We start from the raw sequence: 18,194 nt of genomic DNA on the forward strand, positions 1-18,194 counted from the left end.
ATTTCAAATGAAGCTGAGGCAAGTTCACACAAAAATAGACTCAAGTCCTTGTTACAAACCAGTTAATACGCCGTTTACGTTTTACGGTAGATTATTTTTTATTTAATAATTACCTTTGCATTGCATACCATCAAATTACTTGCGTATGTTAAAGGTTTTCCGTTGACTTAACAATCTATCCAACTTTGTTATTGTTAATGAGTTGCTTCTTAAACATTTGACAAGAAAGATTAAAAGCAATGCCAATTGACGACCTCAATCAATCTTGAGAATGATGCTTGATGCATCGAAACGTCGACTGACATTACTTTTAATCTTTTTTGGTATTGGTCCCTTAAATTAATATAGCTTGTCCTCAAGACAGGGAAAATTTTTCAACTCCAGTCAAAAACCTTAGAATTTGACAAATATTAATTTGCATTTCTTGTTTCTTCAGTTAATTAACCTTGCAAATATTATATTGTAACATATGTTTTTGTTCCCTAGCTGCTGAACGCCCCCTATAGGTATGTGCCCTTATGTTTACCCATTAATATAGCTTATTATCTCATCTCCTTATATAACCCCATGTATTGAAAATGGAGATAAGTCTAACAACAAGCAGATCGACCTTGACAACTAACGAATCATATTTAGACAACAAATTGGTATAAAGGCGCCAAAAATTCTAAAATAGAGCGCAATAAAATACAATAGACTAAAATACGATAAAACACAATAGAGTAAAATTATGAAATAAACTTAAGATTTTTTGTTAAAAAGAATGCTGTTTTGTCCTGGGAGTGGACAAGAGTTATTGTCCGCAGTGGGGGTTGACTTGACATGCCAGGAATCCAGGAACTTTCAGATTTGATTGCTGCTTTTGTCAATGATGGAGGCGTTATTGTCCACTCTCAGGACAATATAGCATTCTTTTTAACAAAAAGTCTTAAGTTTGTTCCATAATCTTACTCCATTGTTTTCTATCGTATTTTAGTCTAATGTATTTTATCACACTATATTTTCGAATTTTTAGCACCATTTCGGCCGTTCAAGACTGTAGTTAAGACAGTCCAAAGCTTGTGTTTCTTATATACTTTTAGCCGCAGAACGTTTTTATATTTTACCATGATTCATACTGGCTGTGGCCCTTCTATCTTGTCAAAATATTTTTCGTTTGTAATGTTTTGTATTTGCTCATTTCTTTGTTTGTTTTGCGGCTTATTTAGTGTTACTGAACTCATTTGTTTGTTTGTTTGTTTTTGTTTTTCATTCTGTAATCCTCCATACTTTTCAGGTTGAGAAACCTAATCAGAGGATTTACAAACTTCTAGGTATTACTGGGAAAAATAAATTGTCTGTATAATAACCCACAGGTTTCCTTATTTTTCAGTTCTTTTTCTCAATTGTTTTTTTGTTTGTTTGTTTGTTTTTGTTTTTTTAATTTTTCATCTGTTACATGTCAAATACAGAACGCGAGACTCCATCTTCTCTCGCTGAGAAGAAAAATAAACTGCCACCTCTGTGATCCAGCTACTACTTTTCCATATTTCCGGTTTTTGGTAGGATTCCTCTCGTAAGATCTTTGTTTTTGTTTTTTGTACTTCTGAACCTTCAAAGGAACTTTTCATCTTTTTAACGTAGGATTTTAAGGGCGATGGTACCGGTCCAGGGGTGTGGACGTACATGAATTTGTGACCATGCATCTAACACATAGAAAACTACCACCCCTTCGAAACTGACACTCTTTTGGTCTAAACAAAGGCTTGGTAAGTATCATATCAAAAAGCCTGTTGACCCGACCACATATTTCAACAACCAAGGCCCACGCCTTCGGGGATCCTTAAACTGTATTTATCGTAGATATAAATTTATCCCCCATATACAAGAACTTGAATTTCCTGACGAGATAAGTAGTATCAACTAAAAAGCAAAATCAGTGAAAGCCAAATAAAAGTTGTATTGATCTACCATTGCATCTGATCTAAATGTGCTCGATGCAGTGTGACAGTGTAGAAGTATTTTGGGAGAGAACCAATCAAATTTAATCTATAATGCCATCTTGTAAAAGGGATTTAGTACTAGCATCATTGTGTTAACCTTTAACAGAACATTGTTACGGACCAAAGGTGGTCGTATTAACAGGGTTCCACTGTATTACGGCACACATACCTCCATCACTTCAAAACACACAGACTCGTATTACAGTTACATAACCGAACATTTGTTTTTGTCCTTTGAGGAGCTACGATACATGCCACCAGACTGCGTCGATGGGCCATAGGGGTTTGATCTGCTAGTTGTGTTCTGATATGGTGTGCTAGAAGAGCTTGAAGGTGATGAAGTGTAATAACCACTCGATGTGCCAGAGTACGCTCCACTTGTTGCACTTTGGTACGTTGTGCCAGAAGTGTTTGAAGCTGAGGAGGAATAATAATTATTAGATGCACCCAAATAAGATCTGGTTGCCGTGCTTTGGTGTCGCGTGCTAGCGGCGTTTGAAGCTGAAGAAGTATTATAACCACTCGATGAACCAGAGGTGGATCCACCTGTTGTGCTGTATGATGATACTCCACTAGCATTCGAGCCTGTGGAATAACCAACAGATACACCAGATCTGCTAGAATATACCGAAGTACCAAGGGTACTCGAGCTTCTTGACATGGCCGCGGTACTGGCGGTGTGCGACTGAGAAGCTCTGGATTGCAATGGTGCTGCTTTAGGAAGACTCGGCTTTGGCACTGGCTTTCTACCCACTGGCTGCTGATAGCTACCGTGGGCTGCTTGGTATGCTACTGAATACCAAGCACTCTCATGTGAGTACTTGATTATGTACTCAGGGTAGAACTGATCGGTATCGAAAACAACGAAAATGGTTGGATTTGATTTGTCATCCACACAGGAGTCGTACAGATCGCTCGCTGGGTTTGAAGGATCTTTCTGTGGCGGTCTTCGATAACTGGAGTGGCCCTTAGTATAAGAACCAACAAGGACTTTGGCCACGAACATGAATCGACAAGAATTCATGTCTTCCTTGGCGTAAGCGTCGCTGTAAGAGGCATTCAAAGCGAAGTAGCTTCCCTCCCCATACACCGTCGCGTTCTTTCCGTGCAAGCGCCAATCAAAGTTCTGTTTACAGATGGCCTCCACGGTTTCAGGGCTAGTCCCATGAAACAATCTTTTCTCGTTCAGAAAGATTCGCTTTTGGCCCCCAGTCTTGACCGCCAACATGTTCTCCTTTTTCCTGCAAACAGAGAACGCAAAATTAATCAGGACGCCGTATCCACCTTAAACAAGCTACTATATATGTTTTTTTATTATCATATTCTTTTATATCGTATAAGGTGCGACCAAAAGCTCGTACTGCAAGGTACAATGTATTGTTTTACTGTAATTTAGATTGTTTACAAATCAATAACAGCTCTGAGATCCCCTTTTGTCTAAGGAAGTTTAATGTTCAGTGCAAGTATTATGCATAATTGCTCTCCAATGAATTACGGTTCCGAATACAGTTCGTTTGAAACCGGAATAAGCTCCGGCCTAATGAGCCACTTGGCTCGTATGCAGACTTTATCTTTTTTATTCACTTCTACACTTATTAAACAGCCACCCTCGGGGAAATGGCTAGTGGCCGCTTAACAGGGGTTGGACGCTTAAAAGGGGTTGGCCGCTTAAAACAGGTAAAAACAATAGAAAAGTACTCATCGGGACTTTGATTACTGGCCGCCTAATAGGGGTGGCTGTTTCATAGGTGGCCGCTTAATAGGGGTTAGACTGTAGTTCCTTCAAATTTTGAGAATTCTTCTTTCTCTAGCTTCTTAACCTGCTAGGGGTGGTAAATGGTAAATGCGAGACTTTGCGAGACGGCGAGACCAGCGCTTTTCTTTGCGAGCCAGAGACATATTGACTTTTTAGGTTGCGAGACCGAGACTTCAAAATGCTTTGAGTGCGAGCGCAAGGGACTCAGACTCTTAAAATTCGAGCCCCAGATTTAGTTGAGAGCTATAAGAATGAGCGAGAATGGGTTTGTACGGGAGTCTTACAAAGGAGCCTTTTGCACTTTCTATTTGATGGCTTGCCTCCACAATCTGGCACTGCTTTGCTAAATCATGGAATTTTCCAATGAAAAATTCCAGAGTCTTCATGCATGGAAACACATTTTCTCTTTCGAGGATATTCCCTCCATTTCCGGTGCTGGTAGAATAGGAATAGTATTATTGCATAATATTAAGCCAGGCATGGCGTCATTGTTAGTAAGAATGAAATACCTTTGATACTTTTCCCACATGAACGGGTTCTGCACACGTTCGATGCCTTTGATGACCACGCTCTTGTTGACTGTTTTCTCGAACAATGTCTTCATTTCTTTATATTCAGATGAGGTTGAAGTTAATGGAACGCGTCTGTATTGCTTATCAGACGGCATAGAAGACCATTGGCTTGGAACGTTACGACTTGTTGCATTTGTTCCTGCTTTCTGACTGGCAGACGCGCTTTTATGAGATCTAAAGAAGACAAAATTGTTTCATCAATTCATAACTGACAGCCTCCAGGTGCAAGTGAGCATCTCTTAAAAGCATAATGAAGCAACCTCCGTAGGAAAAAAGATGGCGATGGTACATTTACCCATAGTTCTTAGCGCAAGAAAACCTTAACAACGCTCATAAAAACGTGCAGAAAAGTTATAAAATCTTCAAACCTAGGATACACAATGTCCTCAGCACAGGAACAAATATTGTAAAAACTTGGCTTTCTTCGTGCCATATAGGCTCTGTTAGGTTCGCAAGGTATTGTGGTAAAATGTACAGCCGCCATCTTTTTTCCTACGGTGGATTAAACATAATGGCTGGGAAAAACGCTCATCGACCGTTTTTCCGACAATGATCGCCGAGATAGACTGATAGACTTCAGTTCAGTGCGTCGTTATTTGATCCAGGTCTTATTAGGCATTTTTTTATTATTCTGTAGCGATCGTGGTCGGAAACTGGTAGTCGTACAGATCGCTCAGCCTTTTATTAGATCGACGGCAATGATAGCGGCGATCGTAGTTTAAGTTTAAGTTTAAGTTTAAGTTTAATAATACTTTGTCATGCTAGTACCAGTAAATAAATCACAGAAATTACAAAAAGTACATGATTGGAGAATAAATGGGGGAAACTAAATTCCCATACAAAGAATATTCTCCGATATTAAACATTCTGAAAAATTAAGAATTGAAATTTAAAATTTAATTTTTAAATTTAAAAAGTAGTGATCACATGCTTGTGATCACAGGCATTTGGATTTCGGTCCCGCTTGTAATGAGCAATACAGGTGGGAGTTTACGTTATTCATCACTAAAAATCAGTATTCTGCACATACCTTTTAAGTTGTTGAATGTCCGCTCTTGATCTAAAATCTGCCGGTCTTCTCCTCACTTCCTTTCTAGTTCCATACCTCAAGTTTTCCTGGTGCATCTCAGTTGTTGAACAAAAATACAATCTGTAATCTTGGTCTGAAATTTTAAAACTGAAGTAGTTTTCTTTGCTTAAGAATGCTTCCTCGATTGGTTTCTGCAAATCCCTGTCCTGCAGAGACAAAATATTACATAAAGCTCACAACAATGTCTTAAACTATGGCGCATAGCACGTGAAATAAACAACAAAATACAATTCAGATCTGGTTGTGTTTTCTCGAATGAATTGCAAAAAAGTATTTCCAACCATAGGTTTTGCATGATTATAGTACATGGACCGACAGAGGGAAACTGCTTTGAAATAACACCAAACTATGCCTTGAGGCAGGAGGCGCGGTGGCGTCGTGGTTAGTGCGCTCAACTCCGGATCGAGCCTCCCGGGTTCGAGCCCTGGCCAAGGACATTGTGTCGTGTTCTTGGCCAAGACATTATATTCCCACAGCGCCTCTCTCCACCCGGGTGTATAAATGGCACCGGCGAATTCAATGCTGCAGGTAACCCTGCGATGGACTAGCATCCTATCCAGGGGGAGTAGAAATACTCCTAGTCGCTTCATACTACAGAAACCGGGAATAAGCTCCGGCCTGATGGGCCACTTGGATGTCAACAGTTTCCAGCACGCGCATTTTTAACCAATCATGATAAAGGGCCCAAAGAAACGTTCATCTCTGATATACTTGATTATGCAAGTTAACTCACCAAGTGGTCCACATCGTACTCTAGCCAGATTCCACTCTCATTCTGCCAGTACCAGGTCCACGCAGTAGCCACAGGGTTCCCTGGATTGCTGGCGTACGACTCAGAGGAGAGTCGCCTTATGTTGGCCATGACGTCACAATCTTTCTGTATAATCATCAACTTATTATCAAGCAAAAAGTCCACCTCATATCCTTCATCTAGCAATAGGAAGCCATCGCTTTAAAATTGAAGTTAAACATAAAAGTGAGTATAAAGAAATTCCAGGTACCTGAGCTCCACTGCGCGCACACGCTGGAAAAAAGGAACCGTATGAACGAGTATTTCATAGATTGCAACACTCATAGCTACCAACTATGCAATGCAAATAAAACCAATTTGCCCTTTTTCGAGATGTTTATAAAAAGGCATAAGTATTTTGCGCAGACATTGTCTCTACCTTTTTCCACGTACTGACTAGAAATTGGGTTGAATGTATACGTTTCATTCCATAACTACAATTTTATTGTACTACTAGACTTACATTGTACTACTAGTACAATATAAGTATAATATGTATGGGTTATTGACCAAGTGTGAGGTCAAGATGGCTGGATATTGGCCAAGTTCTTTTTTGCGTGTTTCTTGACCGAGACGGAGTCGAGGTCCATAAACTCGCAAAAACAAAAGAACGAGGCCAATATCTAGCCATCTTGACCGAACAAGCTTGGTCAATAAAGGATTTATTATATGGCTTTCGGGGAAATTTTTCTTGCGGGACACGGCGAGTAGTCCCGAGCGGGCAAGATAGCTCCATCTTCCCGCTCGGGTAGCCAATCACAGCGCAGGACTTGATTCATCTTGCCCGCTCACGGAGCTGGTCACATAATAAACGCTAGAAACGACCGCTGTTAAAACTTACACACAGCTATCTTAACCTGGTCACTACCCTCCAGCTCATTCAATACTCTAATGATCCATTGTACTTAAAACTACACATCATACCTTTCAAGAGAAATCTGAAAGCCTGTAGCTGAGCAGTTCTCGAGCGTCACGTCACAGTAGAGTTTCTCCAGCTTCTCGTTGTCCGTCTCATTGAAGCTCTTCCATTCATCATGTGGAAGTTTGTATTGCCAGTGGAAAGGCAAAAAGCGGTGGTGTCCTGGACACTTGGAGCCTTTCTTACACTTACCGAGAATGAAATCTGAGCAGATGGGTGCATCTGGCTTATAGTGATGAACATGACCTATGAACACAAGTACATTGTAAAGTTAACATTTGCAACAAATGTACTTGGCGTTCACCTTGAGTATAGGTATGTAACTTCCAGTTCCCAAGAGTGATCACTATGATATCTCACTTCTCCCTTAAATTTCAATGTATTGCCAACAAAAGAGGTGAAGAACTCAATTGAAATTATCGTTTAAAAGGAGTCTTGCCTTTATGGAGCAAACTAACAAATAAAGAAAAACCGGCGATAAATCTCAAGACGTTGAAGACCCACGTACGTAGGCTAAATCTAGGCAACATCCTAGGTGGATGTAGTGGCTGCCATCTTTGTAACTCATAAATTTAATTTCTCTTATAGGACTTTTCGGTATATTATTTTTAGACAGTTCTAGTTAGGTGTCCCTATTAGCAGTGGGGATTCTTCACTGCTAGATGTAATTGGCACGATAATAAAATCATCATCATCATCATTATCATCATCATCATCATTATTATTATTATTATTATTATTATGATAGTAGTATTAGTATTAGTTGTAGTAACCATGATATCATGATTAGATACGGAAACACGTTTTACAGGTTTAACAGACATCAAATTATGTAAATATTATAGCATTTTGTAAAGCTTAGCTCTAGTTTTTGTCACAATAAACACTCCTCATTATTATTATTATTATTATTATTATTATTATTATTATTATTATTATGTATCCTCGAATTCTTGGAAAATTAAAAGTAACACTAAATGATACCAGGAAATAACTAAAATGAATGGCTAGTTAATGTCACTAAAGATGTGTACATTATTAATCTAAACAATTCATTTATCCTAATGGCTCGATAGTTGACAATGAACTTAAGAAGAAAACATAATCTAAAATCGCTTCTAAGCGGAATGAGAAGGGTATTTCATCACCCTGATTTTGAAACTGACTTGGCTTATTACATCCACAACTCGGCAGGTACAAAATGACAATTACAATCAATCGATAAAAAAAAACGTAATTTGTAGAATTAATTCAGCCAAAGGTTAATTTGAATTGCAGCAAAGAAACCAAATGCGGAATCCTAGAATACCGTCTTACCTGCTTCTTTGACCTTAGTTGAGTCATCATAAACCAGTACAATCCTCTTTACGACATCTGACTTCAAGTGCTCCATGTGGTAACGCTCAAGAATTGTTTGGGTGTGGTGAGAGGTCATGGCAGATTCATGATCTAACTCGCAATCATTTCCTTCTCTGTGGCACTTTTTTAAGTGGTCACTACACATGTGAATTCTAGGGCAACCCTCTTCACGATCGCATATACCATGGTTGTATTCGACACATACCAGAGGTGCTGAGGAACGTACTAACCGACTGAGTTGCTTGTCTGTTAATTGATCAAGCTTGATCCTCGACAGCAAAGCTTTGTCCTTCTCATTGTGGAAGTGGTGATTCCGCATGCAAGTGGCCCCATCACGACAGGAATCGGTGACGTAATCTCTACAGACATGCAGGTACGAGCAGCTTTCCTTTTTGCACGTTCCAGAGACATTATTGTAACTGAAGCAGAGCCGGGCTTTTGCAGAGAAAGCATCCACTTGCAGGATAATTCCCCTATCGTTTTCGGTCAACCGAAAGCTGCCCTTCTTTCTTCGAAACCAAGATTCGATGTCTTTAAATTCGTTCGGAAACAGATCGGCTCGTTTGGCTATGACTGAAAAAGAGACGGAACAGTCGTAATCTTTGCACAAGCATTCAAACACTTTTTGTTCTGATGGTTCACAACTGATTCCAGAACCGTTCTTAGAAGGAGCAGGAACGCCCTGACAGCTCGCTTTCCTGGCATTTGCTCGTGTGGACATTGAAATATTTTCTGCCAAGGCGGTGCTCTCTCTGTAATCGTTTGATTGACCAGTAGGTTTGTCCTCACAGACCAGAAGAACTCTAAGCACCGGATTAATGTTTCCATCTCTGATTTTCAGGCCATAGTTCTCAAGTATGGCAGTTGCATAAGGAGTCAGCAACGCGTTTTGGTGCTGAAGGCCGCAGTCTTCCTCATCCTCGCACTTCTTTTTTATCATGTCCTTGCAAATATGTATTTGGCCACAACTCTGACCTCTTGTGCAGCGTCCTTCGTTATAGTCTAAACACACTTGGGGTATTGATAGCTGTATGACTTTACGAAGATTATTTTCTGACAAACCATTCAATCTGAATTTGGAAAGGAGCTTTCGGTCTTCATCGTACTTAAAACTGTGATTTCTTTGACATCTATCCCCAAACCTGCAGTATCCGGCGATATAATCCCTGCACACGTGCAAGTATGGACAATTCTTTGTCGAACAAGCCTGTCTAAAACACAACTGGGCTCGCCGACAAAATGAGCTGACTTCCATGATTTTTCCGTCTTTACTTTCCCGAAGAAGAAAGCTGTCTTTTCTCGCTTTAAACCACGCTGCGATATCCCCACATCCAACAGGAAACAGATCTTGTCTACTTGAGACTGCAACAAAGGACACAGTACCGTTATATTCCTTCAAAATGCAATCAAAGACAGCCTTCTTTGACGGAGTGCATTTCTGAGGGTCTGGAACAGAACTGCATGAACTTGAAACCGATAGCTTTCGTTGATGACGCTCTACTTCTTCAACCTTTTGCGATGCTTCCATGCTGTGAGACTCTTTGACACCAGAGGATTGCTCAGTCTCATCACTGCCCATCACCCATTTCTTTACAAAATCTTTACTGACATCACTTGCAGGTAACCCACTGGGAGCAACAATGGACGATCTTTTGTCCCCATTACTTTGAGCTCCAAAAGCTGGCTGCTCGTCCGTTGCTCCACATGAATTCGCCAGACCTTTCGTCTCCTGTGATCCACGGGCGCCCCCTGAATTTAGTTCGTTACAGCCTGATTTCGCAGTAGATAAACAGCTGGGTGAGCTCGTGCTAGTCACGTGATAAGCGAGATGACTTTTCTCAGCCGGGAGCGCCTGCGTGTTGTCTTCGTTGTTACACTTCAAAGACTTGAAACTATCAGACATAGTTTTGTTTTCTTCTGAAGACGAATCCGAAAAGCTTTCGTCTTCTTCAGCCTGGATATTCAGAAATTCAAGACTTTTCTTGCCAGGTATTGCCGTGGGTGAAACGCTGGCTAAGTTGTTAATGACAGGATCTTGATCTTTCGTTTCTGCTTGTTGACATTTAGCCATTTTGCTTTTCTGCTGTTTCTTCGTGTTTTTTGTCTCCAATTGCAAGTTGCTCTCTTTTTCGTTTTGTTCAGAGCCCCTGGTAATGTTACTGGCTGTCACTTGTGACGCTTTCCTACGTCCGATCTGAGCATCGTCTGTGCCTTGTTTTTGAAGTGATGGTTTCTTTGACAGTGGCTGAGCGGTGGCAGGTGGGATGGGGTCAGTTAAATTTTTCACAAGCGGACTTGAAGCTGTTTTAACGGCAGCAGCAGAGATCGAGCGTTCGTATTTACCGAAAATTCTCTGTTCTTCGAGAACTAAAATGCTGCTACGAACGAAAGCGATCCTCATAGACTGATGTGGTACCAGATCATATTGCTTGAGAATTTTCTTGTTGTGAGAATCGGTAATGTTATGCGATAAGGCACAATCACAGGGCGATCCTCGGATCACTTTACAGCAAACATGAAGATACGGACATTTATCAGACTTACATTCATTGCTCAAATACAACTTACACACCTGCGGGAGGCTCCAGGCAACAATATTCCTCACGGTTCCATTCGAGTGTTTCTCGATACCCAGCTCGCTCGTCTTCCCTTTGTTGTCTGGGTCGAAAAAGTCATGTGAACGGCTGCATTTCCAGTCGCAGTTTCCTTCGACGAAACTTTTACAAATATGCCAGAATTTACACTTGCCTTGCGCCCGTGGACATGAACCTGTGTTAAGATATTGTTGACAAATTTTCTTTCTCAAATCAATTCGCACACCAGCGATTTCATCGTTGTCATCTTTCACCAAAACAAAGCGGCCACGAGCTTTAGTTTTCAGCCAGTTCTTCTTCTCTAGTTCCGTTGGGATATTTTTCAAAGGTGACGAATCCTTCAAAAGAGAAGACAACTCGGCAAAGCCGCCACTACCGCAAATAAAATTGAAAACTTTCTCTAGCAAAACATCATCCGCCATCTCGCCACAACAACATTTTCGTGGAAACGAGGGCGACGATTCCGAGAAAACGACAAATTATCTCCCACCTGGAGTACGGTGGGGGTCCTTTTTTGTTGCGCACGTGTCTGAGTTTATATACCGTATTTTCTTTTTCCGTACTGTTTTGATTTGAGATAAAAATAGATGAAATTATTGTATATGGTACCGCATGACTTTTGCATCAGGGGCGGGGCAGAAGTCTCCTGAAATTTTCGTATAGGCATCGTCCAACAAAAAATGACGTCACATCCGGTTTAAACTGCGCTTCGCGGCTCGTTTCACAAAGCGAGAAAATGGCGTTTCGATGACTCACGATTTCCCTCTATTTGTAAACCATCAGTTTCGTTTCATTTTATATTGAGGATGGAAAGATGTTGCAGACACATTACTTCGACTTTTTAAGCGAAAATTTCGGGAAAAGAGAAAGGTTTATTATTGTTTTGAAGCAAAATAACGGAGAGCCTTTGGTCATCGTCGGGCGAATTTTACACATTTGCAAAACTGGTATTATTCCGACTTTTGGTTCTTGTTGTTCGTGATTTAGTGATAACAATAAGTGCAATAGCCTATAATGTTAATAACAACCTGGATGAAGTATTGCTGGCCATAGTTTGCACTGTGTACTACGGGAACATAATTAACAGAAGTCGTTTAGCTCCGAAAGTCGCTGTCACCAGAGCTTTTGTTGCTCTTGGCTCACGTGTATTGGTAGAAGAGACAAGCTGGATCGCATGCTGAAGGTCAGTATCCCACATTCCCACATCTCTCGTTGAAGATTGTTGTTTTCAGTAAGATACAGTACATATATATTGGTACTTTGGGGCCATCAGTCTCTTTCTCTGGTGAGTGCTTTTAAAACGCCCAGTAAACGCTTGATTCACGGCATGGAAGCTTATGTCTCGCTGGATCGAAATTCGAGCAAGATTTCTAAGTTCTAGTCTTCTTTAAAAGTAATTAAATCAATTATTCAAATCCAGGCCATCAGGGGGAATCTGCCATTGAAGCTGCCCAAAGTTAAAGGTCCTGTTTAAGGACCTTCCCCTTTGAAAATCGTGGGGGTGTTCTGTGAGGCAACACAGGTCCCATTTATATGGTCTCGGGTACCCGAGATAACCCTCCCCCTGAGGCAACTTTATCAAGTGTTTGTATGTGAAAATGTAGCCCCTGTAGGCCGAGTAAAAGTTGACCCTGCATGATTTTTTTTTTTTGACCCTGCATGATTATTCGTAACTCTTATTAAATAATCGAAAGTGCAACTATCCCTCTTTGTTTAAGTTTCCCTCAGTCATTTGATCACAGTGTGTTTTGCTGAGTTAATTTTCTCTTCTTTGATACAAATTGCTGCTTTAAATCTTAAATCTAGACATTACGTGACACTCGCCATGCTGAGAGTTGTTCCCGTTAGGTGAGCCAAAGTGTTTACGTATACTCAAAGAAAAGTTGTTGGTTACTTTACCTGCCAAGGCAAGTCAACTCGCTCATCTGAACTGTCTCGCCCCCAAGTCTGGTTCGTGATCCTCGTGTAAACAGTTGGTTGAATTTTGCAAAGAAATAAGTGAAAAGTTAGGTCCGCCAGGGTAACTCGGGGAAAGGGTTGTCTCTGGCACACAAGAGCCATTCTATTTTATTTCCATTTTCCCTCTTCCTCTTCCAACTGATTATGCGAAATGTACTGTCCAAAATCTTTATGGGTACTGGTGTTTGAGAGTGTCATCTTTATCACTACTGTGGAATGTACCTCACCTTACAGACACCCCCGTTAACACAGCCACCTCATTATTATGGCCACTCTATTCTGGCTCAAACAAAAGCTCAGTCAGTCATTTTCTTATTTATTAATTATACAGTCAGATTTTTGTGGCCTGTTGGTGACCAGATTAACAGAATTCTGGCACATTGTAGGAGTAATTTATGCAACATGTAGTTCCAGAAAATATCCATACCTCCCCCACGGAAGAGAATTTTTCTGAGTCCCCCCCTCCACCCCTCTGGAAATTCCTATTGAGCTTCATACGTTTCTTTAAATTTTTTGGTCTTATAGAATCCACCCACCCCCCAGGAAATTCCAATCCCTTCTGTGGGGGGAGTATGGATATTTTCTGGAACTGAACAATTTACATGTACAGTAAGCAACAGGCATCATTTTGATAGTGAAGTCCCATGCATACATGTAACTCTTGATTATTTTGAGATTTTATCTTTATTATGTCATCAATGCAATAATATTTTGGTTCCTGCTCCAGCAGGAGGAGGGGGGAGGGAACTCTTCTCTATGTGCTATATATAGCTATGTGCAGCCCCAAAGGGTATGGTTATTCAGCCGTTTTGGTCATAAATACTCTAGGGTAAGGCTTTTGCCCTCTAGTCTTTAATTTGGTATGTTTTTCAGAATAAGCTACCTCAATTTTCATCATTATCGATAAGACCATCAACAAAAGTCCCTCAAAACTTATGTTTAGGGCAACTGTAGCAGTCGCAACAGTCATAAATGGGGTGGGGAAAATCGCAGATTATGTTCATAAATAGGTTAAGGGTTTAACTTTTGTGAAGAGGGTGGCACTGACCCCCATCCAATTTTCCTGGGATGTACCAAACACATTTTCTTAGCAGTTACTACAGTCTTGCTTTATTAAATCAAAATAGTACTTGCTGCCAGGTACTTTATAAAAGTATAACCCCTCCAGAAGCCTTCACAAAGTACATGTAATATCAGGTGCTAACAATAATTTTTTTTTTGCAACTGGTTAAAATTTAGTATTAAATTGTACTGAACTGGTGCAGATTTAATATACATTATATTTTGTCACACTTTGTTCACACTTATTTTAAGACTACTCAGCAGCAACTAGTACCTCTTGTATGACCATGCAGTAACAGTATATTCCAAGAAAAAAAAATACATGTATATGTATTACTATCCTGCCTGGAAGCGTGTGCAGAGACAGCACACAGTGCAGTGCCCTACTGTATGTCTTTTGTTAGGTATAATAATCTTAAATTTAGAAGACTTGTAGTGATCTTTTAGAATTCACATAAAAGTTGATATCTTGACAACATTCCTTTAGCTGTGTCACTTCATGATAAATTAGCAGTTTGGTATGTTGTAGCATAGAACTTTAATTAAGTTATCACACCGGTATCACAGAGGTCATGGGTTGGAATCCAGTTCATACCTAATTTTTTTTTTCAGGCTATAATTTCACCTTTGCTCAAGTTGTGTATAGTTGCAATGATCAATTCTGTCTTTATAAGTTAATCAATGTATATATGTCACACTGACCCATACTTAAACATTTTATCTTTAAGTTTGTTTATTTGTTTTATTGTGTGGTTCTAGAAAATGTCCAATTACCCACCCCAAGGAGATTATTGGAAATTCCAAGGATGGGGAGGGTCTCAAAAGCCAAACTTTTTAAAGAAAAGTATTAATCAAAATTGGAATTTCCATAGGGATGGGATGGGGAGATATCTGTTTAATAAATACGTAAATAATATGTGCAGACCCATTATCTGATGTGAAGACTGTGCAACATATCCTGGCCAATGAGCTGCCAAGGTGTAGCATCCTTGTTATCAATTTCAAGTACCAAATTAAAGAAGATCAGCATGTTAGATGGGATAGGGGAATTTTTCAAAATATCATGAACTAAAAAAATATATATATTTTCCAAACTCAATCATGTTAGTAGTGTTAGTGTCTGTTTATTTATTTATTTATTTATTTATTTATTTATTTATTTATAGAGATAGTCATACATTCTTGCAAATATTCTGGGAGTCTCTCACATACCATTTAGATCATCCAGTCCCCCAGGAAAGTTATGAAATTTATTGTCCAAGTAAACTACTGAACCATGGCTCCAGTGGGGACAGTGCTATTACGATGCAATTTGCAGATGTGCTACATAATATGAGCTTAACAGTTTAGGTACCATGACAACAGACTGCATTTCAGACCTTCCCTGATATTCTAGGCTTTTCTGGCCACCTTTGGAGCTCCATTTTGATATTTGCCAATGGTGCTTCATCTGCATGATCCAGCAAGCCTATTAAGTAGTAAGGTCGAAGTCATGGCCTTGATTAATGTTTTTCAAGCTGAAAATCACTGCATTATTGAAATTGGGTTAGAGGGGACTGGAAAAGATTGAGTTGCCAATTGGGAACATATTTTTTATAGCCATATTAATGTGTTGCCTGTAGAACTATAACTGGCTACCAAGTTTCAATGATCTCTGCTGTATATATGGTCTGCACTTGATGTAATATTGGGTTTGGTGTATGACATCATCAGTCCTCTCATTTGCATATATTTTACACATTTTAAACTTAAATATCTCCAGAACTAATGCAGATATTTGCAAAGGTAAACAGTGCTTTTTGTAATCTAAAGTGGAATTCTATTTGATACTCCTAAAAATTCTGAATCAAGGGGTAAAAATTTGATGATAGTAGCATGCCAAATCATTGAGTTCAATTTATGCTGCTGACATTTACATGTACTGTCAGGTGTTGAAGAGAATTTTGGAGGGGAATTTGGTGTGTTTATTGAATTGCCAGAGGTTGTTTGGTTGGTTTTGTTATTGCTTTGTCATTATCTTCCATGTATTTTTTTTAAAACCAGAGTGGTTGGTAGCAAAAGCAAAACTGGCAATATTCTCACTTACCTGTGTTTCTAAAGTCATGTTTTTAGGTTTTTGTGGTTAATCTATTAGTAGCTGCACTGTCTTAAGTTACAACAGAGAAGATGTGATTTTAATTATTTAAGTTATACTTTGGTATCGTTTGTATCAAAATTATAGTAACGTTCTGGTTCAATACATGTTTGCCTCTGCATTAATTTGATTAAACTACTGTAGTTTATTTTTTAATCGAATTTAATTCTGTCAAAAGGTAGGTGGGAATCTAAGAGCAATAGTAAACTAGACCAACAAATATACGGAAATCTACCACCATTGCTTTCGTGGCTGGGTGGAGATGAATCCAAGTCAGACCAAAATTGGAAAAAAATTACTGATTTAATGTGATTATGAAGGGTTGAAATGGGATCCTGGCTATGGGAGAGCAGGAATCAGGACTGAGGGGGTGGGTGCTTGTGAATTTAAGAACCTCTCTGAAAGTGAAAACAAACTGTAGGTTTGAAAAGTTTAAAGCGGAAGTAAAAATTATACTTTAATATATCTTGTTTATTAAGGTGGTAAATGAGCAAATACCCACTTACGGTGAGTCATTGAAACAATGACATAATTTATATTTGTCTTTTCTTAGGTGGTTACTTCCTGGCATATACACCCCACACAGGCATACAATGCTATGATTTAGATGATGCAACCTGCTTTCCCATGTTTAACATACACGTAAGAGTGTCAGTGGACCAGAGTACAAGTGTGATTTCTCTACTGATAATGAGAATTATAATAAAGATGCAAAGCCACTCTGGTGTGATTAATTTAATTATTCCATAACAGTAAAGTGAACCGGTTAGACCAAAGGTTGCACTCTGTAAGATCAGGTGTACAAAAATTAAATAGAAAATTTCACTAAATCAATTTTATTAATTAAGTAAACTTCTCTACAAAATATATTTGGTAAGTTGTTGTACTGGTAAGAATATATTTTGGAATTTTTTTTCTGGGAAATGTTTCCATTTAAAAATGTAGCTTAGATGCCACAACTATAATTCTCGTTTCTGTGGTGTTTTCTTTTGTGGTAAATTGTGAAAACAAATTATGTTGACCTACATGTAAGTTAAAAAAATATACAAGTAGTAGCTCTTCTGAAAAAAAAAAGTTAATTTGTTGTTGTTTGTTCCTGTTCATTTTTTCCTTGAACATTTTTATTTTCCTAATAAGTAGTTTAGCTAGCCATAAAAGTGTTTTGTTGTCTCTGAGACCATTTTCAAGATAAAAAAGTGATTTGTATATAAAATTTGAATTTTTTTTAGAGGGGAGGGGGGCGTGGGGACCTTTTGAGAATTTCCCTACAAAGATCACAAGGTACAAGGGAAGGGGCAAAAATAGAATTTTGAGTGATAAAACATATGTTTTCATTATCAGTCTGGGCCTCTCTGTGAAGCTGCAAAGTGTACTTGAGGATAATGTTATACCCATTTTAATTCAAAATACAAATGGAAACTTGCCTTGACAATCACTTAATCTCTTGGCACTGTTTTGTTTTTTAATAATTGCCTTTTTTCACAATACAATAATTTGAACATCTTTGTTACACAAGCTGGTGGGGGAGGGGGGGGTATTCTACAAAATTTTAAATGGAAAGGCCTTATCTCAAGGTCCATTACCCCTTACCCTTTTGTATACATTTGTACCATTTTGATAGAAATGGCACCTTTCAACAACATTTTAGAACCAGAAGAATGGAATCCTTAGAAAACAGATTTTCCTACCCTTTCATACACCTCAACTTGTGAAATCCCTATCATTTTATACCTGAAGCCTGAAAAAGGTACTCATCGTGAGCTGAGCCTCCCCACGTAGGTCATTACAGAGAGCCTTCCCACATACACAAGTCAGGAACTCTTGACAAGTACTGTAAGTAGTGATGAAGCTGGCTTCAAGACTGGTCTGAGCCAGCTTCTTCACTTTTTTAGCACAAACTTGTTGCTCTCTGTCAATTTCTAGTACGAAACCTTTTCTTCGCTGATCTGGTCCAAGTTCACAGACACTAGCATCACT

The 18,194-nt window shown here is 39.2% G+C and overlaps 1 protein-coding gene across 1 annotated transcript; it reads right to left on the bottom strand.

Annotated features, from left to right (window-relative positions):
• Positions 1 to 79: 79 nt before the first annotated feature.
• Positions 80 to 11,659, bottom strand: LOC110050639 (uncharacterized). Its single transcript, XM_089275385.1, has 6 exons — positions 8,427 to 11,659; positions 7,115 to 7,355; positions 6,134 to 6,350; positions 5,341 to 5,546; positions 4,248 to 4,484; positions 80 to 3,223 (listed from the first exon to the last, which is right to left on the bottom strand). Exons 1-6 carry the CDS (start codon positions 11,482 to 11,484, stop codon positions 2,188 to 2,190), a joined length of 4,995 nt encoding a protein of 1,664 aa, XP_089131511.1. The 5' UTR covers positions 11,485 to 11,659; the 3' UTR covers positions 80 to 2,187.
• Positions 11,660 to 18,194: the final 6,535 nt, after the last annotated feature.

The sequence above is a fragment of the Orbicella faveolata genome, unplaced genomic scaffold, assembly GCF_042242905.1.
Source record: "Orbicella faveolata isolate gen_17 unplaced genomic scaffold, um_ofav_v1 contig_36, whole genome shotgun sequence".
Lineage (NCBI taxonomy): Eukaryota > Metazoa > Cnidaria > Anthozoa > Scleractinia > Merulinidae > Orbicella > Orbicella faveolata.

Bases quoted from the DNA above. Each gene is read 5' to 3' on its own strand.
- LOC110050639 (XM_089275385.1), bottom strand. From the start codon at position 11,484: ATGGCGGATGATGTTTTGCTAGAGAAAGTTTTCAATTTTATTTGCGGT. The intron at 6,351-7,114 runs GTATGATGTGTA...TCAATTTTAAAG, and splicing joins TTTCAGATTTCTCTTGAAAG to CGATGGCTTCCTATTGCTAG. The intron at 5,547-6,133 runs GTGAGTTAACTT...TTGTCTCTGCAG, and splicing joins AGTACGATGTGGACCACTTG to GACAGGGATTTGCAGAAACC.